Here is a 26,547-nt window from a genome sequence, read left to right as displayed (position 1 = left end):
AGAGGAAATCTGTGTTTGTCTTGCGCACTGGCCCACCCACTTGCCCACGCACTCACACCAAGCCCAGTGTAGTAACGCGGTAAAATCTGGTGTGTCGTCTTTACGTTTAACTCATCTTCATCATATCCATCCATTTATTCATACTCATACTCATCAGCTCCCTAATGGCTCTCTTAAACTACGACTCAGTTCATTCATCAAAAAAAATGCTCGCTAGTGTTTGGAGATTATTAGACAGGTATCAGGTTTTCACAACTGGCCCCCAATGAGAGACTGACACCGCACTGAATGCCTGGATCATAGAGCGTTCTGTTTAACCCTATAACTGACAACAATCCTCTGGAGGAAGCGCACAGGTGCATTCTGGGAACTCTGTCGAGTCACCTCCCATGACTGGAATCTGCAGCTCGGGGCCCATACGCAGAAGACGATGTCACTTGAGAACCCCTCTCCTTTGGGGTCGACCAGCTTGTTGGTCCCTGACAGGCTGCTGTGGTAATGAGGCCATTTGGACGAATTTAAACGCAAAGCTGAAAGCAGAAGCACTTATGGAAGGTGATCCAATTAAACTTATCTTCTAAAATCATCTTTGCAACATATGAAAGTACCACACGCTACTGGGGGGTGGCATGGCGGCAAAGCGAGTAGCGCTGCTGTCTCACAGAGCCTGGGTGGTGCGTGAGGACGTGGGTTCGATTCCTGCTCAGTCTCTGTGGAGTTTGCATGTCCTCCCTGTGCCTGTGTGGGTTTTCTCTGGGTGCTCTGGTTTCCTCCCACACTCCAAAGACATGCTGTTCAGGTTCCTCATAGCGTGTGTGTGACACACAGAGAGAGTGTGTTCCACTGATGTATGGATGAGTGACCCATTGTAAGTAGTGTATCTAGCAGTGTAAGTCACTGCGGTGAATAAGGTGTGCGGGCTGATAACACTACATAGTATCCATTGTAAGTCACTCTGGAGAAAAGTGTTTGTTAAGTGAATTAATGTAAATGTACTCGTGATACACAACAGGAACACATAGTTATTTCCTTGTCAGCACAGGGTGGTCCTTAAATCTGGTTGAAGGACAAGCACAACACCAAGTGATGTGATGAAGATGCAGGGATGCTGTGCTCACAAAAATCATCTGACAGGAGATGAACTGGACACAATGACAACATCCATCATGTGACCTAAAAGACAGTACTGTAGAGCGCAGCCCCATTATGTCAGGAGGGCAGTGCAGGGCTGTCTGCCTAAATCGCTGCTCCTGTTATTACACATGTAACCATGGAATAACACTTAAGTAACATTTAAACACATTGGTTATTAGTCATGCAATTTTTTTCTCTGTTGAGTAAGATTTTTAAAGTTAGGTATTGGTTGGGCAGTGGAACAGTGTACTGGCGTTTTAAGATTTTTTACTGTTATTCTCACATCAGACGAATCATTTTAGTTTGGGAAAGACCACCGTCGTTTCCTTGCAGCCTCCTTTGGAGCACCTTCAACTGTTCCTCTGTTCATAATAAAAGTACAGACTGTTCTAATTTCCCTATTATTTCCAGATTACTTCCCCTAATTTTCCTTCATTTCCCGCATCCCCCAGTGACCCAGATCACTCCAAACCCCACCCCCCAAGCAGCCATTGTGATGGAGGGAGCCAGCAGTCAACTGGGGGAAGGGTAGCGGTACATTGACAGGCCTTCTCTGCTCTGCACACAGCCCCGTGAGGCCAGCAGCCCATGAAGAAGAAGCAGGATGACTCAGGAGAGCTGCCACCATGGGAGTGGGGCTGTGAACTGGTGACTCACTGGGGCACAGTACAGAGCCTGAGAAATAACCCCCAGTGCGTCACTGCTGTGGAATTGATTGTCTGCTCACTTTGTCACAAGCCAACGTCCAGAGTGACAACAATGTTACCTCCTCTCTTTGAACTTTATATATATTTTATATATATATACACACACACACACACACACACACACAGAGGCACCCCTTGATTTACAAACTCATTTCATGCAAACTTTGGTATAACAGCTCTTGGTTTTGGGCACTCAATTTTTTGAGTTCCAGAATAAAAAATCTACAACTAAATTTATCAGAAGTGTGTCCAAAAACATGTGAAAGTCATGTGTCATGTGGGTAAAGCACAAGTGTAAAAATGTACTGTAGTTAGCACTAGTGTACAATCAGTTTTTTCCTGTTGGTTTCCTGTCTTGTGTTTGCTTTGCTTCCACCTGTTTGTGCAAGAATGACTGCCAAGCCTTCCCCCCCCCCCTCCACCCAACACAATTTACAATCACCTTCTCTTCGAACAGTGAATACAGTTTACGAAAACTTCATTAAAGTCAATTGCCATGTATATTTTAAATTGTTGTCTAAATTTTTTTTTTGCGTAAATGTCATTACTGAACATGCTGGATGTAAGAAAAACGCAATTAGTTTCATAAATGTTCCGCCTTGAAGCATACCCATTAACGACCTCATTAAGCATTAGGGGTTTTCTGATGGTCTGGGAACACACTTTTATATTTTCCTTTTAAAGTAATGGCAAATTGGCTTTTGGTGTCTGAAATTTCTGTATCTGCATCATTTTTAGGAATTAACTGATTTTGTAAATAGAGGGATTGCTGCACGCACACACGCACACTGTACCGCGACCCTGACTTGGAAAAGCAGTTAATGATAGGAAGTCAGTGACTGAGTCAATTACCTAAATACGTATAGACACAAACACACACACACACACACACACACCAGTACGTTCTTGAACGTCACTTCCCTATGTGAAAAGACACACTTTCTGTAATACTTGTGCTTGTCATACATGCATGTTGGCTTCTGCTTTTGACAGCTTGTACCAGAGGTGATATCGTGATGTGAAAGGCAAGGTCTTGCCTGCCTGACTCAGGCTATTCCTGCTTTATATGACTGCGCTCTGTAAGCGCCTACAAACTGCAAGGCACAGAGATCAGCAAAACTCCACTCCACAGAGGGACCTTCTTTCAAAGAACAGAACACAAGAAAGTTTTGACTGTGTACATCTTTGATAGCAATGAAACCGAGGGGGTTCCCGACTCATTTCTAAAACGCTGACGCATGTAACATGACCTTCTGTACATAAAGTTGATCTAAAGAGCTTGTAAGAGAGTCCTCGAACATCAGCACAGCTTCATCCAGAAAGAGGAACAGTGTGTGACACTAACTCCAACACTAGTGTTAACCCTAACTCTAAACCAAACACTAGTGTTAACCCTAAACCCAACCCTAACCCTTATTCTAACCTTGGTTAAAATGTATAAGCAAAAAATAATTAATAAATAAATAAATAAATCTTAGCATTGAATGAAAAGCAAAAACATATGTGAGTGCAAGGCACATTATGATGCCTCTGACAGTGAACTTCAATGTGAACTAATGAAAGCCAGAAGTCTGATGATGATGCTCGTCACTCCTTGAGGCCTAAGGGGTGCCTTTTCCGTGGCTCAGTGCTCACTGGGGGGGGGGGGGGGGGGGGGGGGGGTGGTCGACGCACTCGGGTGTTGCGGAAGCTGGCATTTTTCAGACACTGTGGACTGCAACAACACCGCAGGAGAATGAACATGAAACACCCTGGAGCCTGGAACCACATCCAGTCCACACCCACCCACCCTCACCCCCTTCCAGCTGGAGGTGAGCGCATCCATTCATTCACGGAACAATGGCCAAAAGAGAGAACAAATATATCACATTGCTATTCAACCACATGGACTGTGGAGTTATGTGTCCATTGAGAGTTGTCTCACACAAACTTACACACACAGACATACATATAAATGTGGCCAAAGGGATGAAACAGATGGTAAGGACTAAATTTTACAGTTTCAGTCTCAAGAAAGGCCACTCTGTTTTACCACCAAAAAGATAGTAAAGAGAAACCTTAATTTCTCGGAGGAAAATGTAATTTTTTTATAGCGGTAGTGAAAATGTAGGTAGAAAAAAATCTATTTGATGAAAATATCTAGCAATGATTATACATTTCACGTGTTATTCATTAATCTACTAATTGTTAACAACCATTTTTCAGGGTAGTGCTGGTTCAGAATCCATCCTGCAAGGATGGAGTGTGAGGACGGATACACCCTGGGCAGGACATCAGTCCATTGCGAGGCAATCGCACACAAACTCATTCACTCACACATATACACACTAAGGTAAATTCAGCATCACCAATTCATCTGAAACACACATCTCTGGACTGTGGGAAGAAACCAGAGCACCCAGATGAAATCCATGCGAACATGGACGGATATGCAAACTCCACATAGACAGAAGCAGATTCAAACCCACAGCCTAAGGACTTTTAGTCTGTCCACTGCGCCATCGTGGCTCCTTTGAAATTTTAGTACTCGTATGCAAACCTATAGAAACATTTTTAACTGAGTGGGACTTAACACATTTCTGTACAAAATAAAGTGATGTAGTGAATATTTATGAATATATAGAGCGAGAGAATGATTTTTCTGAGGTTGAGGCAATTAACTACTACAAAGCCAGTATAAAGGCCACATGTTCTCATGGGGGAACATTTTTCCTGAGGGTGATACTTGTTCGACACCGACCATATGAAGTCCAGCGGTTGGGGTAGCAGTTAAGGATCTAGAGGTCTGTTCCAGTTGTGCACTGGTTCATATTCTCCAGCAAAAATGAGCACAGCAGCAGGTTGTACAAATAGGAACGTATTCAACACGACTGCTTTCCTGGGAATAAAAATATGACAAGAACATCATAATCTAGAGCTTTTAATATTGCATTACACTCTGCTGTGTACATCACATACAGTATTTAAGGCTCGTCTGCTCCGGCTTCTCGAGAAAAGCCCAGAGCGAAGTCCCACTGCTCATCGCGTCTCGACAGTCGCCCACCTGACGGGCCACACTCACCGAGCATATGGCAGCAAGGGTCTCCAGGCCCCCGGTGCTCAGCGTTATGTAAGGGATGAGGTTCTCGGCGAAGCCCGCCTCCCGCAGGATCCCGTTGGTGTAGTACCAGATCTGTCAATGCAGACAGAACACAAGTGCACCGGTTCATCAGTGATGCCACTTCCCACAATTCCCAGTTCCCTCCCAAAGATGCCTACTGGTGCAGCATCTTACAGCCCACAGTGCAAGTCCATCAGTTTACATATTCGCTCCAGTGCAATTAAGGCGTCTTTCAATTTACAAATGTCACATGTTCCTGGATTTTTTTTTACATTTACATGTACTTGTATTCATTTATCAGACACTTTTCTCCAAAGCGACGAACATCTCATAGAAAATACTGTGTGTTGATTGCATGAGCAGAAAGAGACACTTAGATGCAGACGTGTGATTCTTAAGTGCAGTTACTTTGTTTTTTGTTCATCACACTAGGTCACACAAACTTGCTGTTGAACTGGGGCCTAAATAAGTATTAATTGAATTGGGGAAAATGATAAAATGTTTTCTAAGACTTGTGTAGGTCACACATTAGGTTTCCACCCATATATAAACAAGGACAAATGAACTTCTATACTTATTGCTTGACATCACAAAACCAGATGTACTTGTTGGGTTTCTCTCCAAGAGCTTCAACCTGCAACTGTTGACCAACCAACCAACGTCAACAACCGCTTGTCCTGAGCGTGGTTCCGACAACCCAGAGCCTCACTCGGCAACACAGGGCGCAAGGCTGAAGGGGGAGGGGACGCACCCTGGACGGGAAGCCAGTCCATTAGAAGACATCCCGAGCAGGCCTTGAACCCCAGACCAGCCATACAGCCGCACCGGCCAAACCGGCCGCACCACCGCGCTGCCGCACCCGCTTATTGCAAATGTTGAGCTATTTCACAAAGTATGATTTTCAGTAAAAGAGTTCTAATCCCCACAGTAACAAAAACTGTAGTTACAATACTGAAGGTTTGTCAAAACAAAATGCATAAGAAGAGAAAAACGGAGACAACTGTTTCGCTCTGCGAGGCCAGCGTGGGGTCATGTGGCTTCCAGAACCCGAGGAAGAAAATGGGTTTGTGTTACGGCTCTGATGCGGTTCGCACTCTTTCTATTCCTCTGTGTCGCGACAGCGATGTGGTTTGCAGCGTTTCCACCTCTTCAGTCCTTGACCTTGAGCTTCATACTCAGACGGGACTGTAAGAAGCGTAAAGAACGACGGACCTGCGATGTCACTAACAAGTGTTTCTCGTCATTTTCACCGACAAACACAACTGTGCGGGACCCTGAAGCTGTTTCTGAACCGGGCAATTTAGGGAGAAAAAAAACAGCTGTCATGAATATCCAAAGCTGTGCTGAGCGCTTCTCCAATAAAAACGCTCAGGCTCACTTTGTGGGCACTTACAATGAGAGCAGGGCCACCTACACGCACACGGATGACGCTTTACCTTGAGGTACAACCTGTCAATCCAAACTTATTCAGCGAGGAGCTTCGAATTCCACAAGCAGCCCTCCCGTGCCCCAGCTGCAATCTCGGGGTTTTTCAGAATCCGAGTCCACGATCAGCCTGCAAAAACCAACCTTGTGTCGGTCTCTCAAGGGTTACAGGGAAATTTCCAAGGCCAATGTAGATATTTTAATGGTGGAACTGCAGGATCTGCAGCGCTGCTGGACTGATGGCCAGAGTCAGCAAGGCGTGTGATACTATTGCACCTTTTTCCATATTCATTAAGCTAATTATCCGTACTTTTCGCCCACGGGAGGCCTCCTATTAAGGCGATAGATCGGTGAGTTTTCCTCTAGAGGCGCAGTGCTCCTCAGAACCTCCCGGTCACCTCCACCACCTGGAGCGAAGTGATGAGTGACATCCACTGTCAGAGCGGCATAGTTTGAAACATTAAACTTATGTTCTCTGTGTGAAACAGCTCCATTAAAGCCAATTATAGTGTGAAATTCAACTAATCTGTAGCAGACCCTACAAACCCTTGAAGTCAAGAGCCAAAGGTCACAACCCTTGGGCGTCGAATGACTTCATCATCACTGCTGAGGATTGTCAGGATTTTTCGTCTTACATGGTAAAAACTTTCGCAGCATCCGTGCTGAGACATGAACCAGTGTAAAACCTCATGAAAGTGTGTGGGGAGTGAACAGAAACACTAATAATCTTAGGGCACAAAACCTCCCGTAACCATGTGACTTCATTACGCCCCCAGAACTTGCATTCTCCCGATCGTGTCAATGAAACCAGAATTTTTCTTCCATATCATATAACAGGACACATAATTCACAGAAATGATTCCAATCACTGCTTCTCACTGCGGCTGACAATGTGTCCTGCGATTCTGCCTCCCATTTCCCAGGGTGAAAAGCGTTTCATTGAAGGGGAAGGAAAAAGAAAAAAACATGCACATTTTATCAATTTCCTGTGTCTGTGTTTAGTTCATTATCTGTGGGCCATTTTGGCAGAGCTCTCTTTGAAAAATTTCACTGCGTCTCATCTTACAAATGATGCACCGTTTCAAGAAGTAATTGAATGTTGGCGAAGCGACTTCACTGAGAAACGTGTTCCATTTATAGAGAAATCGTTCATCTCGTTAGGATGCTGAGACCCAGGAGAAGTTGTCTGCGCATCACCTTGACAGCTGCGCAGACGTTAGATGTAGCGGCTTCAGACGCGTCCCGGAGCACCGGTGCGTGCAAACCCCGAGGAACGATCCTGTCCTTTGAAGAGGAGCCCGTTCGGCTTGCTGTGGCTCGGGCCCAAGTGCGGAGTTCCGGACGCAGCCGGTGGAGGCGGTTCTGTGAGGGACCCTACCCTCCACAGCGGTACTGCAGCACAAGCCCTATTACAGCCACATTGACACGTTCTATTGTGGGTCCTCCGGCACCACTTACGCTACAGGTACTGCTGTGTCTACTACCACTAGACGTGGGTGGAAGCATGTTTGGTGTACTCTGTTACTCGTCCTGAGTGGATTTTTGGGAAACTTGTGCTTTTTGGAGAAATTTTTGCCATTGATAATTTTGACTTGTAATCAGCTCTATTTGTAGGGCAGCACTGAATAGGGAGCATTAAATAGCTTCACCTGAATTAAAGCAATTGGGGGGGTGCAGCGGGTCTGGGGATCGAGTCCTGCTCGGGGCGCCTTGTGATGGACTGGCATCCCTTCCTGGTGTGTCCCCTCCCCCTTCGGCCTTACGCCCCGTGTTGCCGGGTTCGGTACAGAAAACGTCTCGATGGGTCGTTTTCCCTCGAGTGATGATTTCGGCGATTCTGCTCGCCTCCGAGGGCAACTCGTACCCAAACGCCACTTACACCGAAGCTGTTGCTGTTTCCCTTACTGCTCGTACTTCAACAACACATATTGTAGCCACTCCTACTTCTACTAAGAGAGTTACATAAAAAACACACACTTAGAGACACTTTAGACAGTTCTCGCAAACACATCTCCTACTACTGCAGAAGTAACACGGAGTCCTTATTTCAGCACCGTTTATGTTACTTTCATTACTGCAGTAACTTTTACTACAGCCTCGCTAACTAGTACGGTAACTACTGTTCCTTCGAATCACTAGAACGTCTTCGGTGGTGATACTAGAGAAAAAGCAACAACCACTCGTGTGTATGAAGCCCCTGCCATTGTTACGTTCCGTTACGCTCCGCCGAACACACTTTCCGTCGTCCCCCCGTCCCCGGCAGCCGTTCACTCACGGCGTTCAAGCCGCACAGCTGGTAGCAGGCCATGGTCACCATGACCGTGATGAGCTGCCAGCGCACGGCACGGTTCCGGAGCAGCTCGGCAACGGATGCGACGCGCAGGTTGTTCTGGGCCCGGCTCTCGGCGTGAACCTCTTCCAGCTCCTTGGTCACATCCTTCTTCCCGAGGAAGGCCTGGAACGCTGGGGGCAGAGCGACAGATGGTGCCCAAAGTCAGCACAAGTCACAGTTACAATGAGAGGCCCCCCAGTTCCTCTACAGCTGCGATGTGTCCCTCTTAGAGGTGCGTGGCTGTTTAAATACTTGTTCCCACTCGAGCGGAAGCCCTGTTCTGAGAGCTCTGCTGAACACTGAATTATGTGCACTATTTAGAGCTCAGCGGTGTCAAAGGCGGCAGCAGGTAAATCGACTGAGAAAAGGTGTCATCTCTCCATGTAATTTGTCATTTAACAAAATGTCACAACCATTCAAATGGTGCGGCTAATTCACTAATTAGGAAACTTTACATACAAAAGGCCCTCGAGGAATTCGTGTTCACAGCTACAGTATGTCTGTAAATAGTCGGATTGACGACAGCTTAAAAACGAGCAAATATTCGCTGTCACGTCATGTCGCTTTCCTCAGGACTGCATGTGTGGGGTGCGTCTGAATACACTGCTGCCGCCTGAGGGTTAGAGTGCTGAGAGCTGCTGCCTTTGAACCCGAAGGTCACAGGTTTGAGTCTCACCTCCAGCTCTAGCGGCCTTGAGCAAGGTATTTACCCTAAATTGCTCCAGTAAAATTAGCCACGTGGATAAATGATTGCAAGTAGTCTAACACTAAGTTGCTGTGGAGAAAAGCATCAGCTAAATGAAATCATGCAAATATACAGCATCTATCTGATGCTGAAAACTTCAGATTAACTCACATTCATCAGTTTCCGGGGGCTTCGGTCTCAGGGTTTAGGTTCAGCTGATGTGTCTGTACAAGCAGACACAAGTATTATTGATTATGAATTAACACAAAGTACTGTACCTACAAAAAATAAAACAAATATACCTTAAAAATCTTACATTTTCTCATTAAGCACATGCTTTTCTCCAAAGCCACGTCCCCTGAACACCGTGTAGTTGCATCAGCCCACATCTTTTAACCCAAAGGGACCCACAGCGCTACATATCTACACCGAGCGATACGGCTCACGCTTTCCCCCGAAGCAACTCCTAACTTATAGTTATTTAGCCATTTATAGAGCTGGGTAATTTTACCGGTGTAATTCAGGGTAAGTCCCCTGCTCACAGGTACTACAGCTGGAGATGAGATTCAATCCTGTGACCTTCAGGTCCGCACTCAGCACCTCTAACCACTACGTGACCAGCTGCGTCCTACATATGTTATGTAAAATGAGTCACTCATCTACACAGCTGTGAAACACACTCTCTCACATACACACTCACTACAGGTAATTTACAGCCACCGATTCACTCGAAAACACATCACCGAAGCGGACGGAGGAGAAAAAGCAGAGCACCAGAGGGAACCCCATGCAACGTGGGTAGAACACGCAAACTCCACGCAGGCGGAACAGGGATCGATGCCCATCCAGGGGCTGTGACACAAGAGCACGAGTCCCTGTGCCACCGTGTCGCCCCCAGCGCAGTGAATAACTGTAAAATCATGAATGCCAGTTAAGCCTTTACCGCGACAATCAAGGGATCAACACCCCGCTGAGCTCCTCAACAGAAGCGTTAACGCTTGTGGCACTAAATGCAACCGTTAAATTGGTGTATCACTCATGACTCCCTCATTCACTCGCTTTGACATGTCGAACGAGTGAAAGTATTTAGAAAAGACAGTTCAGAAAATGAAACATGTTTTAAAGTGTTGGAGTCCTGGACCAGCTGGAGATCTCATACAGCCCTGCAATGACTTCTGTTCTACAGTCTTGCTTCATACAGACAAGAGATGTAGTCTGGTACAGCTGGCAGTGTAGTGTAGTGTAGTGTAGTGTAGTGTAGTGTAGTGTGTATACACCGCAAGATGCTCTGGGAAAAGTGTCAGATAAACATAAATATGGAATGGCTTTGTGTCTCTGCACAGTCCTGGCAACAAAGATATGGGTCTCCTGGCAGCTGTGGGTCAAGAGTGACCTTCCTCTGAGTTTTCCTTCATAGTCTTACATTTACCACACACTTTTCTCTGTAAGTGACTTACAGTATTAAGCTACTTATAATTATTTACCCATTTATATAGCTGGGTAATTTTATTGTGGCACTTTAGGGTAAATATTTTGCTCAAGGATACTACAGCTGGAGGTGGGGTTTAAACCTTCAACCTTTGGATCCAAAGGCATCAGCTCTAAGCACTATGTTACCAGCTGTCCTGTTCACTGGATTTTTCACCAATCAAAGCTGCTGGTTGAACACCTTTGGGCGCAAGGCAGAGATGAGCAGCATCTTTGAAAGGGGTCGATCAGAAGGGGATGTGAAAGTCTGGATCAAATTTAAAACGTTGGTTACAGGCTACAAATGTATCAGTAGAACTGTTCCCACATATCTACGAGACTTGATCATCCGCTACACCCCAACCAGACTGCTACACTCTTCCACATCTGCTCGCTTGGTGGTTCCATATACGAAAGGTGAAACACAAAGGTTCTCGGTTCTGCCTCCGTTGTGGTGGAATAACCACCCCCTGCCAGACTCACTTCTCCCATCATCGCTTAAGTTCATGTTAGGTGTAAATGTTCATGCACCATAAATTTATGACGATGCCAGGATGAACCTTTACACAGCTACTCTTACAATGTAACATAAATGTTTGTGTATCTGCAAAAAAAAAAACTGTAGGAAGGTGATCAGGAATCGTTGATATTCTGAGTTTTATGTGATGAACGTTGGTTCATATGATGGAAAGAAACTAACTGTACTTAAGAATGACACGTCTGCATCTAAGTGTCTCTTTCTGCTAATGTAATGAACACATTGTATTTTCTGTGAGATGTTTGTCATTTTTTGGAGAAAAGTGTCTGATAAATGAATACATGTACACGTCAATGTAAAGTGGAGCGAGCTCATGGTGTCACTGTGTCAGAAACATGGTGGATAGGGTGACAGCAAGCTGGGGTAGAGTCATCACAGGCCACTGGCCTGAGGGAGAGCAAGAGGAAGAGGATGAGACCCCTGTCAGACTGTACTCTTCCCGGCCAACTGATGACGTTGCCTTTTGTCACCGAGGCCAAATATACAGAAAACATGGACGTGACCCCTGGAGCGCTGGAAACCACCCAAGCGCTCACAACACACAGCCTGCACAAAGCGAGCGACCCTCTGGAGGCTGCTGGTGTTGGAAGATGAGCTCCAGCTCAGTTTCCACTTTCTTTCAAGTGCGACTGGCTGTTTGCGTCTCTGTCCTTCCTCGCCGGATGACAGAAGAGCTCCCCCTCCACACTGCTGCCACTGCCACCCAGGACAGGAGGTGTGCAAGTGGAAGGGAAGCTCAGAGACAGAAACCAGATTTGTTCTGCTTTTGCTTTAGCATAAAAAGAAATATTTTTTAAGGGGGTCGACTCAGTTCAGGATGACAAAGCACCGAGGGGAGCGCTGAGCACTCAGCAGTTAGGATCTGGCTACACCTCCAGCTAGACCTCCAGGCTGTAAACCTCTGTTGGTTTAACACTGGAAAATCAGTTGCTTATATATAGAACTGGAAAGGTAGCACTCGATCGTGAGGATAGCAGTTGTCTCCACCTCTGGATAATGACCGAAAGACTCACCCAGCAGATTCCATGACACCAGCAGCCCCTCCCTGAACACATAGCTTCCTGACTTGACCATCGCAGCTGTGGCACCCTAACCTCTAGCCTGTTGTGCGAGAGCAACTGTGAAGCTCAAATGAGCAGCAAACGCCACTCTCCCTATCTTTTATTACAGTGAATGGTGGGCCAGAATGGTCCTCATAACTGCTCCATGAGACGGACGTGAACAGAAGAAAGTGGGCACCCCGAGGGCAGAGGGTGTACATCACATAGTTGAAACCAGGAGACTGTTTTTATCGCTGTGTAACCCCGTTAGCTCTCCTGTTTTATTGACCATCTTCAAGAAGAGAAAATCAGGAGCCCATTTTTAAGAGTTGACGCTAAGAAGCCTCAAACAATATGAGGTTAACGGAACGTCGTCCCCATCAGAAGTAAAGAGTTGTGCCCTATTTCGTTCTGGAACTCTTGGCTTGTGCGGATTCTGAAGGTTCTGGTCATGGTCCTTGTCATCAGAAGATCCAGCAGAATGGGTAACTTCCTCACTTACTTTGCCAGAAAGACTGAAAATGGCCAGCTGTTGATTTTGTTTCCACCGAGTGGGATTTGGCTCAAATAATTGGACCGAGACGGCAGCTGGCATGCTGGAGAAATTGGGGATTTGCATAATCACTTGTATCTACATGGAGGATGGGTTTGGATGCTCTGTGTGTTCATTAGCTGGTTCTGCCTGCATTGTGTGTCACATAATGAGAACTTAATGGATTTCCCAAAGTCCGGTTTGCATCGCAGATCAAGTGGACGAATCCCTTATGGACACTTACTCACAAAATGTTTCTTAGTGTGTCCATCTGCGTGTGTCCACGTCGCTGCGGGCGCTGCACCTGCCTGCGTGCAGGTGGATATCAGTGTGTGTATGTACCGTCTGCAGCCTGTAGTCTTGAACTTCCCTCCACCCAGATATCGCGGTACACATTTGAGGTGTGGTGTGTGTGTGTGTGTGTGTGTGTGTGTAAGCGCACAAGTGCTTCCTTTCCTGTGTGCGGGCGTGTGTGTAAACACTGACTGTGCTTCTTCCTCCGAAGGTGTTCATACCTTTCTCTGCACGGGCCTCGTCTCTCCTTTCCATGAGTAGGAAGCGCGGGCTCTCAGGAAGGAAGGGCAGCGCACACAGCTGCAGGACGGCCGGCAGCGCCACAAATCCGAAGAGGAAGTTCCAGCGAGACTCCTGCAAGAGGCCACAAAAGAAGGACCCTCTTCTCATTCAGTAGTGTTGCCGTTACCTAACGGCCGGAAAGAGGTACCTGCATTTGTAGGCTCCTCCTACGAGCCTGGGTCCACGGCAAGGACACCGCGGACGAAGGCGATCCGTCTCATTTCAACAGCTGAGAGATTTTAACGAGCGCCGACGTTAAACATTTGGTCGCACAGGCAGGTTTTAAACCGACTGTTTGCAAAGATACTTGTGAAAGTGCTGCTCATGGCCAGTGATTTGTTCTCAGGTAAGAAAGTATTAATCTATTACAATCACCTGCGTAGATAATAAAGAGGAAAAGTTATTATATGCAACACATAATATACTGGCCTATATTACATGTACTTGTATTCATTTATCAGACACTTTTCTTCAAAGCAACGAACATCTCATAGAAAATACTGTGTGTCCATTAAATTAGGAGAAAAAGAGACACTTAGATGCAGACGTGTGATTATTAAATGCGGTTAGTTAGTTTCTTTCCACCATATGAACCAATGCTCGTCACACTAGTAGCTGAATAAAACTTTATCCCAATATCAAGCATTCCTGATCACATTCACAGTAATTTTTTTTTTGTAGATATATAAACATTTTCGTTACATTTACAGGAGTAGCTGCCTAAAAGTTTATCTGGGGATGATCTTAAAGTTTGAAGAATTAGCGTCTCATGGAAGGCACATATTTACGTTTATCTTCTCTTCTATTCGACAAAAACACTTCTCAAGGGTATCTTTGTAAATGCCATACATTTTTTCATACGTTTCATTAGGCAGACAAAGGCAAAGAAACAGCCACATTTCAAGAAGGCCTCATAGGATAGGAGGGAAGAGCGAAGAACGGAAAGACCATTTATCACCTGATGACTTCATTACCATTTCGAATAATCGCTCATCTTGTCAAAAAATCCCAACACACTGTTGCATCATTCATTACAGGTGACTACAAGAGCTTGTAATGATCCCGCTGACCGGCTTCTCCTCCAAAGGAACAGTCAAAGTCAGAACTTTCTCCGAAAAACAGAGTAAAAGGGAGACGTGGAAGAGAGCGAATCAGACGGACGAAACTCCCCTGACCGAGGAGACGAGGAAGGAGCTGCATGAACTTCCACCTGTGTGCGAGTCCCCCCCCGGAGAGGACGACCCCAAAGAGCACAAAATGAAGCCCTGCTCCCCCAACGCCGCACCCCCACCCTGCCCAATCCCGGAAGACACAGCCGTACAAGCCGCGAGGACGTGAGTGAGTTCCCATATGGTACAAGGCTCTTTTCCACACTACTTGGTGCCCAGGTGCGTTTGGTTAAGTCATGGACGTTACACAAAGATGTTCTAATGCAGAAAATTTAGCGGAAGTGAAGCAACGATAACTACGTTCAACATGCAAATCATGTTGTGTTTATGACCTACAAACCTTTAGTATTTACATTTATTTATAACTTTTCTCCAAAGCGACTTGCAATGTTCACTTACTTATGATTATTTAACGCTCTCGGCAAGAAAATCACATTTTAACACAAATGCTTTACTACGAAATGTTTCCACCTCTGATTATTTCATGCTATGAATATGCTCCTGAAATTGTGTGTGTGTGTGTAAAGTGATGAAGTCCAACCTGCTTTCCGCCCAGGAGTTCCAAGGTGCACACCGAGCCCTGGCAGCACAAGGGCATCACGAATGTTGCTGTCATGACAACTGACAGCAACCAAGCAGGACAGTCATTCCATGTAACGAACGGAACAATGAAGCATTAAAAAAAAACTAATGAACACAAATAAAGAATCGGCTATAAACCATTTCATTTCCCGGATCACTTGAAATTATTTGTGGGATTTTACCTTCACTTTCTCATTTTTGAGGAAAATGTAGACGGACTAAGAGTTTCCCACACGAAAGAGCAAGTCGAGCCCTCGGAGGCCCGCTGGGCTCTACCGCCGTGTTTGTCACCTCTTCCCTGTGCAAGGACATCAGAGTCTGTCTGTTGACGCGAAAACGGTGTGCCCCAGTGCGACTCCACTGCTCCAAACGTACTGCAACGCACACAAAAACTTGTCATTTTTTAAATTACCAGCTGGGGTCCACGATGTATTTCCGCGCATCTCGTTTCCATTTATTTTGACACCGAAAATTGTCCTGTCATTTGATGCAATCGTTCCATAACACCATATCATCGTCTAACTCTATAACGCTCCGGCTTTCAGCCAGCAGTGTCTCAACAAAGTGCATTCGGCATCTTTGTGGTATTCGTTTATAGCGCGGCATCATATCTTCATAAAAGGGCTCATTCTCTGCACGGGATCCTTCTCGGCTTGGGGACCGCGCTCCGGGGTCAGACCGGACTCGTAGTGACCCTTCACCTGGTTTACTCGCTAAAGCAAGGTACGAAAAAAGCTTTACCGCCACCTTCTTTGGATTGATACCGCAGGCAAGACAATAGAACTCGACACATGTTGAGCTGCATTCAAAGGAGCACCTTAGGAGCTGTAACGCACTGTCATAACGCACTGCACCAGCAGTTCTTAAAATGGAAACGGAAGATAGAATTCGTTTTGCATGAAAAGCATGATCTTACCGTACAGATAGTCGCCAGTGCACAAAATCGGTGAAATTATTTTCCATGTGTTACTATGTCCTGAACAGCACAAGTAGCACAAGATGCCGTAATATTACATGGTGCACACGTGGCGTCGCCCATATTTAACTCTCAATTTATCACTTATTTCATGCATCTTCACACAGCGCTTGTTACTTTTTAATCTTGCCTTTCTTGTTGACCTTTCTGTTCTCTTTGCAGCACAGAATCACCATGTGGCCTTTCAGTGGAAAATCAGCAGATGATGATGATGATGATGATGCATTTTGGATGTGAATGACTTTTGTGTTTCTATGTGTGTGTGTGTGTGTGTGTGTGTGTGTGTCAGTCAAAACCAGTGAGTCCGTTTGCTCAGGTTTCACTGCACTCAGTCCAACCTCCGTGCCCCGGCGGTTAAAGTCCCGACTCCCACTGGCTGCTCCGGCTCTGTATGGAGGGAACGGCGACGTGTTTAATTACATGGTAATGTGATATCGCACAAGGAACCTCCTGCAAGTAACTGTTCTAGTCTTTTCCACAACGGTGTAAGTTGCTCTTGCTGCGTGACCCTTTACTTCAAACCTCACTGTTCAGAAGTGCTCAAGACACCAATCGTCCGGCGAACGCTTACATGCATCGTCATTCAGAGGGATTTTACTGTATCATTTTTTACGTTGCTTTCACTAGAGCACTAGCGTCAAATCCCACGGAGGGAACCTACGCTGTACCTTTCAGGAAGTTAACTGTTGGAATATTGCCGGAGTAAATATACCAACTCACATAAACGAAGGAAGAGAGTGGGACAGGTTCACAGGCAAAGTCGCTTTGAATAAATATGAAAAAGCTAAAGTGTAAAATTAAGAACCGAAAAAGCAGGGACAAAACTGTTTGTCTCAGACTGGAAAAGCAGTGGACTGGGGTGAAGTGGACAAGGACCCCGGACTGGGGCGACCGGAGGGGACAGCAGTGAGGAAACGTGCACCGGAGCGGATGCGCTCGAACCCTGAGGACATCTCACGCACTGGGTTACGATGCTGTCTGGGAGTGTAACACACACACACACACACACGTAGACGAGATCGCTCCTGCGGTGCGTCTTTTGGCACCAGGTTACTGTTAGTGAGGAAGTGACTAATTATGCCATATTTGCATGTTGTCTAATGAAACTCCAACGCAAAAGGAAAACCGGAACTGCGACATCCCATCAGTAGCGCTCCTTAATTCTGTGACGTTTGAAATATTCTCAGAACTGATACTTGTGCCAGAGCACGGCAACTGAAAGATTTGGTGAATGTTGTAAATAAGACTAATCGCGTTTTATCGCAAGTTGGGGAGCTAAAACCTGCCAGTAAACCACTGGCAACGAAATCAGAGTCCTGGGAGTGTTCTGGAAATCGCAGGAGGACAGACAGGCAGACATCACTTGCTCTCAGGGACAGCGAGCGGCATGTTTGTGCCCCCCCGCACCCCAGTTCCGGCTGTGGAGGCAAAATGCCAGCCCCCCCCCTTCAATTACCCCCAGCTCAGAGACGTCTGCTTCTCTTAACCTTTACGTTAAAGCCGCAAGATTTCAGCTTTGCAGCTTTTACCGCGTTTTCTGTCCTCGGTGGGGAAAAAATGCAAGAAAAAGTGTCACTCCAGCGCTAATTGGTACTAAGTTAGCGTGGCACAGCCAGTCCTGTGGGACAGCAGCAAACGTCCAGAACTGATGTCAAACTAATGAGCGTTCGGCCGAGCAGACTGGAGACGCTGGTGGGACCTCTTTCCGCAAGACGCCTCATCGTGCACAACTTTTGGAGGGAAGCAGACTTGTTCGTGGGAACGGACGCCGCAACCGGCCGCGAGGTCGGCCCGAGTGGGCTCTAGGTTCTTAACCGCGGCGCCCTCTGCTGTGTGAGGGCCAGCGCACCATCATCGGTAGAGCCTGTCGAGAGGGAAGGGGAAGACGCACGTCTCCAAGGCGAGAGAGGAGCCAACTGCAATTCGGGCTGATCCCGCTGCAATTTCTCCTCCTTTATGGCCTCTGGGAATCAAACTCATTTCCTGCTCCACGATGCGAGATGTTTTCATTCCATGTTGCTGCGGAAGTCTGGACAAGAAGCCTTTTTCAATGATTTCTGTCTCTGCGATTTATGATGCCTCTATAGTGTGGAGCTGTCAGTCATCTAGACACCCACTCACTCATCGAGCCAAGGGAAAAAACTGCCTCCCGCTATAAGTGATCATCAGACTAGAACTTTTCCTGTTCGAAAGAAGAAACATCCGCTTCGAATAAATGTAATAAACCGAAATGAGAGCAAACAATATAATAAGTGAATCTGGGCTGTATTTTTAAAAGCTGCAGGACGAACACACCGATAACCCCAAACTGACATTTTTACGACTCGGTTTGCGATCCGTCTCTGTTATACTACTGCCGCTTCTCAGGCAAAGCTTTCCACAAACAACACATCCAAGGAGTACTTGAGCTCACGGTCAGCATGAGAAAACACCTCAAGTGTTCTGAACACAAGGGACCATAATACGCCATCCTAGACCCAGCAAAGTCCCTCATCATTCCCAGTGAATTACTAAACCAGTAATTAAAAGTAGACATGGTGTGAAGATTAAATTGATATTATGGGATCCCTAGGACGTGTGTGTGTGTGTGTGTGTGTGCGCGCGCAAGTGGAAGAATTTACAGTGTGTATTAGGGTCGAAACTATTATTAGCCATTATGGAGATTAGCGCCATTAAGAGCAGCTTGACATTTTTGCCCATTTTCACAGGTCGACATTTTCACTGGAGGAAATGAGGTTAAATGCCTTAGTCAGCACAACTAGAGGAGGGCTCTCGGGACTAGAACGGCCAGCCTTCCGCTTACGAACATGACATCAGCTAGAGTTGTAGAGAACGTACATATGGTCGCTCTTGCCATTCCCCGCATCATATCTAACGCTCCTGCTCTTTGGCTTAAACACAGTCAGCTTTCCTGTCAAAAGATTCGTCCTTCCCGCTCACCCCCAATCCTGTAAGTAATGCCTTCGACACTTTCTCACTAAGTATGTTTCCTTCCAAGCAGCTCCTGCTCCTATTCTAAGCAAGTATGCGTGGCAGGCAAGTTCAGCTGTGCAGGACACCGTCACTAAGCCCACCGGTGCGTTTGAGGGACCCGGAGGCCCCCAGGAATTTTACGTAGCAGCCAAAGACGTCACAAAACCAACCCCGACGCTTATCTGTGCAAAGTCAATGAACCTACTGAAAAGCTGCCTGCCTTTCTAACCATTTATATGAGAGGTTTATAGTTATAGGGTATTGGATTTAAACCTGTTTTGCCACCTCAGTAGCCAAATGTTGGTCCCTCCTATTGTTCTATTTGTAATTAGATTGAGAAAAGGGTCTGTGGGAAGGGCACTTTGCCTCCTGTTACTCTTATTCCACTACGAGACTCAGTTTTCATTTCAGCCTTGAAATAAATTCCTATGCAATGACATTTTGTAGGAACAACATTCCCCAGTTACTCTAAATATCACAAAGAATTTTTTTTGCCTCTGTCTTAAAACATGGATTTGATGAGAACTTTGTTACTTGGATTCCAATATATGGAATATATGTTTTTGATGGGAAAATTGATTTTGGTGAAGCAGATAACTGGTAACCTCCTCATTCCCTGTTCTTTGTTATTTTTCTTTTTTAGCACTGAAAAGGTCATAAATTAAAATGTAATAAATCAGACTGCATATGAAAATAAAAAATTAAACATAAATGAGTCACTTAAGGCAGTTCAAAACTCATAATAGGCAGTATGAATATTAATTAAAAGGCTGGTATCACTCAACACCCTTCAGGGCACCTTAGTAAGAAAATTGGGATGTCTACCAACATCTGTGTTACTCAGGTTTGAGATGTTTTCTGCAGGACATATAAAGCAAAGTAAAGAAGAATCAAGTGAAACCATCTTTTGACAAAATATTCAGCATATATTTAATGGGAGGAAATGAGACTCTTCGTACAGGTGGTCCCTGATTTACAATGGGGTTACATTTTGTGAAACCTATTGTAAGTTGAAAATATCTTATGTTGAAAATGCATTTAATACACTAATACACACCTCTGCGTGACACACTGGGAGATGCTCAGCGTCGCGAGAGGGTATCCGTCCTCATCGCTTGCCCAGGAAAAAATCAAAATTCAACGTAGCATTTCTACTGAATGTCTATTGCCAGCTCACCATCGTAAAGTCAAAAAAATCGTAAGCTGAACCATCGTAAGTCAGGGACCACCTGTATCGACAAACATGCCTCTTCCCACCTCGTGCTATGGAGTCTTGCGAAACATGTGACTATCCAGTTATACATGGTGGAAGAGGTGCATGTCCCCTCCACCTTGTCATCGTGACACCTGGGGTAACGTCACGTCACGTTGCCAACCCAGATGGTGCACAGTGGAATCGAGATCCCTCTCTGCTCCATATCCACATTTTAGCCGCTACAGGTCAGTTCAGACCCCCCAAACTCAAAGAAAGGTAAAATGCTATCATCAAAGTGTCTGAACTTCAAGCGTCAGTCAGTGTAGCTGACTTGATGGTTATCTGGACCATCTCAACACTTGTTCTTTTAGGACATCAGAAGAGTAGAGCAGCGAACACTGAAATAAGTACAAGTTATAGAGCTGGTTTAGTGAACTTCAGTGCAGTTCAGGCGCGCTCGAACACGGTGAGAACATGCAAGCTTATTTAACAATATAAGTTATATTTATATAAAGTTATATTTATGGAGGGGGCGCAGTGGCGCAGTGGGTTGGACCGGGTCCTGCTCTTCAGTAGGTCTGGGGTTCGAGTCCCGCTGGGGGTGCTTTGCGACAGACTGGCGTCCCGTCCTGGGTGTGTCCCCTCCCCCTCCGGCCTTACGCCCTGTGCTGCCGGGTAGGCTCCGGTTTCCCGCGACCCTGTATGGGACAGGCGGTTCTGAAAATGTGTGTGTGTGTGTATATTTATGGACAGCACCTGCTTGGTTACTTTTACATAGTCTTAAGTCAATGTCTTCATTCACATTCACTTTATGCCCAACATTTGCTGCAAGACTCCCCAAAACCTTACATGACAAGTGACGCTATAAGAAGCCATGTTTTTTCTTTCGAAAAATTCTAAATCACCCACCAAGCAATGTGACCTTTATGTATGGAAACAGTGGGGAACAGAAAGAAAGAAAGAAAGAAAAAGAAAGAAAGAAAGAGAATTTTGTGGGCCAAAGCAATCAACCACAGAAATTTTAAAAAGCGCTTTAAAGAATTATTTCAAGTGTAGCACATGGAAAAAAGTCTCCGAAGGTCTAGAGAGATAAAAGATCTCTTTCAGGTGGACTGTCCCAGAATCCCAAGAAGGAGCATCGATTTTATGTTCGCCGAGAAAGAGGATTTTGCTCTCTGCTTCACTCTTGTGAATGACGGTCCTCGGGGACAAAGAGCAGATGGGATGGGATGCCTGTTTAAAGAGCTCAGGGACACGGCTATAGATCTTGAGCTCGTGTAGCTTTGGCTGGTTCCGTTTTCTCTGCCGTGATCTCAGTGCACTTCTGGGCTCGGCTCTCTGAGCCCAGCCCAGCGCTGCGCCGGTTTGCAGGCTCTTCTGCAGCCCCACTCATTGACCAAGTACGCTGTTTTTCACACACACAGCAGTTACATCACGAGGGGACGTCAAAGTATTCTGATAAAGAAGAGCACAGAGCGGAAAGGTTCATCAAAAAGAGGGAAATTCACTGTTGAGACAAAACACCAGATTGCAAACAAAATCAGGTCTTTCTGGAAATGGAGCAGTGGGCAGTGTGTAAACAAAAACTGGGGCTGCTGGAGAAACGAAAAGAGAAAACGAAGACAAAAGACAAACGAGAAGGATGTACCACCTCAATGCGGCTTCCGCCAAGAATCCCGATTCGTCCGGTCTACACCCGCGGAAGGACATTTGTCTCATGTAGTCGTATCACCTTTTTCACCAAACGTACTCTGTTTGCACAGTGTTTCGTTTGTAAACAGAACGGTCCCTGTCAAGGGTAATTTATATTCCAGTTGATTGTCCCGTGTCCTTTATCCACTTGTCTGATCAAGAAGCAGATGGGCAAACATGCCTCAGTGTGCAGCCATCTGCAGATCATTTTGTCGGAATTAGGGCGGTTTACAGCTAATTATGTAGCGCACCAAATACCGCTGTAAACAAAACAACACAAAGTATTTACTTAAGATGGCAAACAGTCTATGGAAGCACTCGCAATATTAATTACAACTTCAATGTAACGTCTAATGTGCTTTAACTGACTTGTGTGGAAACAATGAAATGATTGCTTCTTATAGCACCGACACCTCCAAGTGAGTTTAACTCATTTATTTAATTTCATTAAATGGATTATTTATTGCAAATTTCTCCTTTGTTTTAGGTCAGAAGGAGAAGTTCAGAAAGGTTGAAATCTAAAAAGCAATGCATTGATTCTGTAATTTATTGATTTCATCCTAGACTTAGCAACAAATTTTCCATTCACAAAGGAAAAAATGGGTCAGAGTGAAATCATTATTATAGTGGTGGGACTCTCATGGCCAACAACGAGAATATCATCTTAGAGGGACACGTGCTCTCGCCACGGCAGGCTGCTCCGGTGAAGAACGGGATCTTCTCCAGCACTTTTGGAAGATGAAAGATGCAGTGGATGGTGGACAGTGGGAGGTGAGTGGTGGGAGGTAGGTGGTAGACGGTGGAAGGAAGACGGTGGATGGTGGGAGTCAGGTGGTGGACGGTGGATGTTGGAAGGCAGGTGGTGGACGGTGGATGGTGGGCAGGTGGGTGGTGGGAAGTGGATGGTGGACGGTGGGAACACGGTGGGAGCACAGAGAGACCACAGCCAACTTTATTTGCAACGCAGGGAAGAGCTTGAGGTGTTACACCAAGGACAAGTACTGAACAGCACTGTAGACCATTGTAGGATTCATTCCAACACCGGGTCACACGTTGAAAGAAAATATCTAATTTGTTACCACATATTAACAAAAAACACACATTCTAGAGGGAATAGTGATTTCATCATCTCACCCGAATGCCTTTCCTAGGAAGTATCAGAACCTGAGTTGAGGACAGCTTTAACATGTATCTACTGCAGTAATAGAGAGAACTGCAGACAGGACCATGGACGATTTACCTGCCTGAGTCATGGCCTGAACACACACACACACACACACACACACACACACATTTGCAGAACCGCTTGTCCCATATGGGGTCGCAGGGAACCGGAGCCTACCCGGTAACACAGGGCATAAGGCCAGTGCGTCGCCAGTCCGTCGCAAGGTACCCCAAGCGGGACTCAAACCCCAGACCCACCGGAGAGCAGGACTGCGGTCCGTGGCCTGAATAACTAATATGAATATGCCAGGTCTATAGTGTTGTCTGGCAATAATGTTATGGTAGTCAAATGAAATTAGGGCATTATGGGACTGTACAGCAGTACAGTAGCAGTCAAAAGTATGAGTACATTTGGACAGCCTGGAAGTTACTTGTAGATGTTGAACTGGAAAAAAAAGTCAAAGCAATGCAACCTGCAAGTGCCCACATCTCTGGGAACTGCTCTCGATTTCCTTCCAAAACCAGTTACCCGAATGCCTTGTGGGAAAAAAGAGAGAGAGAAAAAAAAAAACAGGCTTCCAGGAGGTGTACACACACTTTATAGCTGCACTGTAGGCTATACCAGCAATTTGGGCAGCTGGGAAAAGGACCACCGAGGACCTACCTGGCCCAGAAGCTCTGGCAGGCCAAGGACTTGCCCTGTGAACACACCGGCACACATGAAGATGGAGTTGAACTGGCCGATAGAACCGCGAATGTGTCGAGGCGAGATCTCGCCCAGGTACATGGGGAGGGCGCTGAGGCCAATGCCTGCATGAGGGTCAGGGGGGGAGGGAGGGAGGACACAGAAAAACACAAAAAAGTGTCACACACAAACACACGCCATTTATTTGAAGATAAATATCTCATCACTCGGTCACCTTGCCGCAGATCCAGCTAAAACCCTTTGTAATGAAAACGAAATTGGCAGACAGAAATTCCGAGGGAGCGGGCTACACCAGGCTGGCCTGAATTACACTTGTAAACAAACATACATCCTTTGACGGACGAAACCAGCACAAATGGACAGCAGGCTCAGCTACGCGGCCTGTCAGCCCTGGAATCTGCAGGCTGATGGCTTAACTGTCAGTCACAAGGCGACAGCATCCAGCAGCGGTCAGGGTGCCCTGGAAAATTGTTTATTGTCATTGACAGAGATGACGGGAGGACGACCACTGACCCGAGGGTGAGAGCTAATCCTGCTCGAGCCGGTTGCACCGTGTTCCCCGAATCCCAAAGTGGGCGCGCTGTGATTTGCGGCACTCTGAAATTTCCTGAAGCTGTATGGACCATGGCTGGAATTTTCAGTTTTCGTGAGTGTGGGCACCCTGTCTGGTGACTGTGTGAGAACTTTAATGTCTATCATGAATAATTTATCTGCACACTTCGGGCTCATCGCTAGAGGCCGACCTCGGACAGAGCAGCGGCTGTTACCTGCAAAATGTGCAGCTTTTCTTCAGGTTTCCCAGGAGTCCAGTTTAAAAAAGATCACACTGAATTCCACAATGGAAATTGCTATTTCAATGACGCCGTCAAGTACTCATTTATTCTGAGACAACTGCTCAGAGTGCTCATCGAGTGGATCCTGGAACCTGGACAAACCCGGAGACCTACAGCAACGCTGTTTTTTTCGGGAGTTTGTCTCCAGTTTAAGGTCTGATGGCCAAAGATTTAAGACAAAGCTGTACATTTTCAACCCTGCTGTAGGGAACAAGCATAGAGCGCTGCCTCGGGCCCGGGAGAACGGAGGAGAGAGACGCAGCTCTCGCATGCATCCAAAGACAACCACATTTATTTAAAAAAAAAAAAAAAAAAAAAAAAAAAACTGTACAGGACAGCTTAAAAAGAGTTTGATTGTGGGACAAATATAAATGATACCATGCTGTAAATGTCAAGAAGCTCTACTGTCACTGACACATTCACTGCAGCGGAAACAAACTGTTTCTCTCGGTCAGAACAATAAATATGACAAGTACAAGCAGAAAGTGCACAGAGTGCAGACACACTAACTAAGTAGCGCTACCTGTACACACACCATATAGAGTATTACCTAGTACACAGGTACACACAAAAAAGTAATTGGGAGTCCTTCCAACTAACTAGTAAGATCTCCTATTTGACATAAACAATGAGTTTACATCATGGGCTGGGATGGTGTGCCAACCTGCGCTACACTACGCACGTTCATGCACTCGGTAGGAGCTCCAGTGGCACATTGTCAAAAACACATAGTGGACTCTGCTTACCAGAGTATCTGTCGCACCACTGAGTGATGAGGGTCTCTCCAACATGGCAGCGTCCCAGTGATACGCTGGTGCAAATCTGAGACACTCCCTAAAAGGTCACGAAACCCCTGCTCTCGTGACAGTGTCAGCACCAGCAAAACAGTCTATTCTGACAGCATGTAGTAGAAGCACTGAGGTGGTTGGGTTGGGAGGGGGGGGCGGGGGCTTATGGCTTAAATACAGATCACCCCAAAGTCGTGGGTGTTCAGCAGACTCTGCTAAAAAGATTCACAATGAGTGGGGCTGGTCTGAATTCCAAAACATAGGGACACAGTGACCTGAGCCATCACTCAGATGCAGAATAAAGTTCTCATTAATTTCATGACAAAAAATAAGCTGGTTTCACTTTGTGGCTTATCTTGTTTTTCTGTGTCTCAATAAATATATTTTTTTTCTCAACAGAATATAAATTCTATAATGCTATAAATTCCTTGTTCGGGAACTGATTTTAACGTAGTCTGAGCTTACGTCCTGGACATAGAAACTGAGCTGTACTGCAAATGATTCAGCCATTGTGGCTATAAAGTAAATTAAGGAGTTATATTTATTCGTGTTGCTGAAACTTTTCCCCAAAGGAACCAACACTGTGAAGGTACTTACAATTATTTACCCAGCATGGTACTTTCATGAGAGCGATTTAGGGTAAGTCCGTCGCTCAAGGCTCCTACAGCTACAAGTGACATTCAAACCTGCGACCACTGGGTCCAAAGGCAGCAGCTCTAACCACTGTGCTAACAGCTGCCGGAGGCACAGAACTGCGGTTGTGCATTTGAGTGCTTGCGGTACTTTTGACTGGACTTAGAGCTGCGAGCGAGGCTCATGACGCGTTCCGAGTGGTCAGGAATGTACGTGCAGCACTTGGAGCCAACGAAAGGCATCCAGGCTGTCAGGATTTCACTGAAGGGCTTTCAGCTGCTGTCAAGCGAGGTTGTTGAG

At 46.0% G+C, this 26,547-nt stretch overlaps 1 protein-coding gene across 5 annotated transcripts in view; it reads right to left on the bottom strand.

The window, feature by feature from the left end:
- The window catches only part of slc2a9l2 (solute carrier family 2 member 9, like 2), a 98,546-nt gene that overhangs the window by 54,872 nt on the left and 17,127 nt on the right, over positions 1 to 26,547 (bottom strand). For all 5 annotated transcript variants that reach the window (XM_018735417.1, XM_018735419.1, XM_018735420.1 and 2 more), the window contains 4 exons: positions 23,952 to 24,097; positions 13,476 to 13,608; positions 8,642 to 8,829; positions 4,903 to 5,013 (listed from right to left, as the gene is read on the bottom strand). In XM_018735417.1, coding sequence (XP_018590933.1) covers positions 4,903 to 5,013; positions 8,642 to 8,829; positions 13,476 to 13,608; positions 23,952 to 24,097 — 578 coding nt within the window. The remainder of the gene's footprint in view (positions 1 to 4,902; positions 5,014 to 8,641; positions 8,830 to 13,475; positions 13,609 to 23,951; positions 24,098 to 26,547) is intronic.

The sequence above is a fragment of the Scleropages formosus genome, chromosome 11 (assembly GCF_900964775.1).
Source record: "Scleropages formosus chromosome 11, fSclFor1.1, whole genome shotgun sequence".
NCBI classification, from domain to species: Eukaryota; Metazoa; Chordata; class Actinopteri; order Osteoglossiformes; family Osteoglossidae; genus Scleropages; species Scleropages formosus.
Note: the sequence above shows the minus strand (reverse complement) of the source record. Positions and strands in the feature narration are given on the sequence as shown.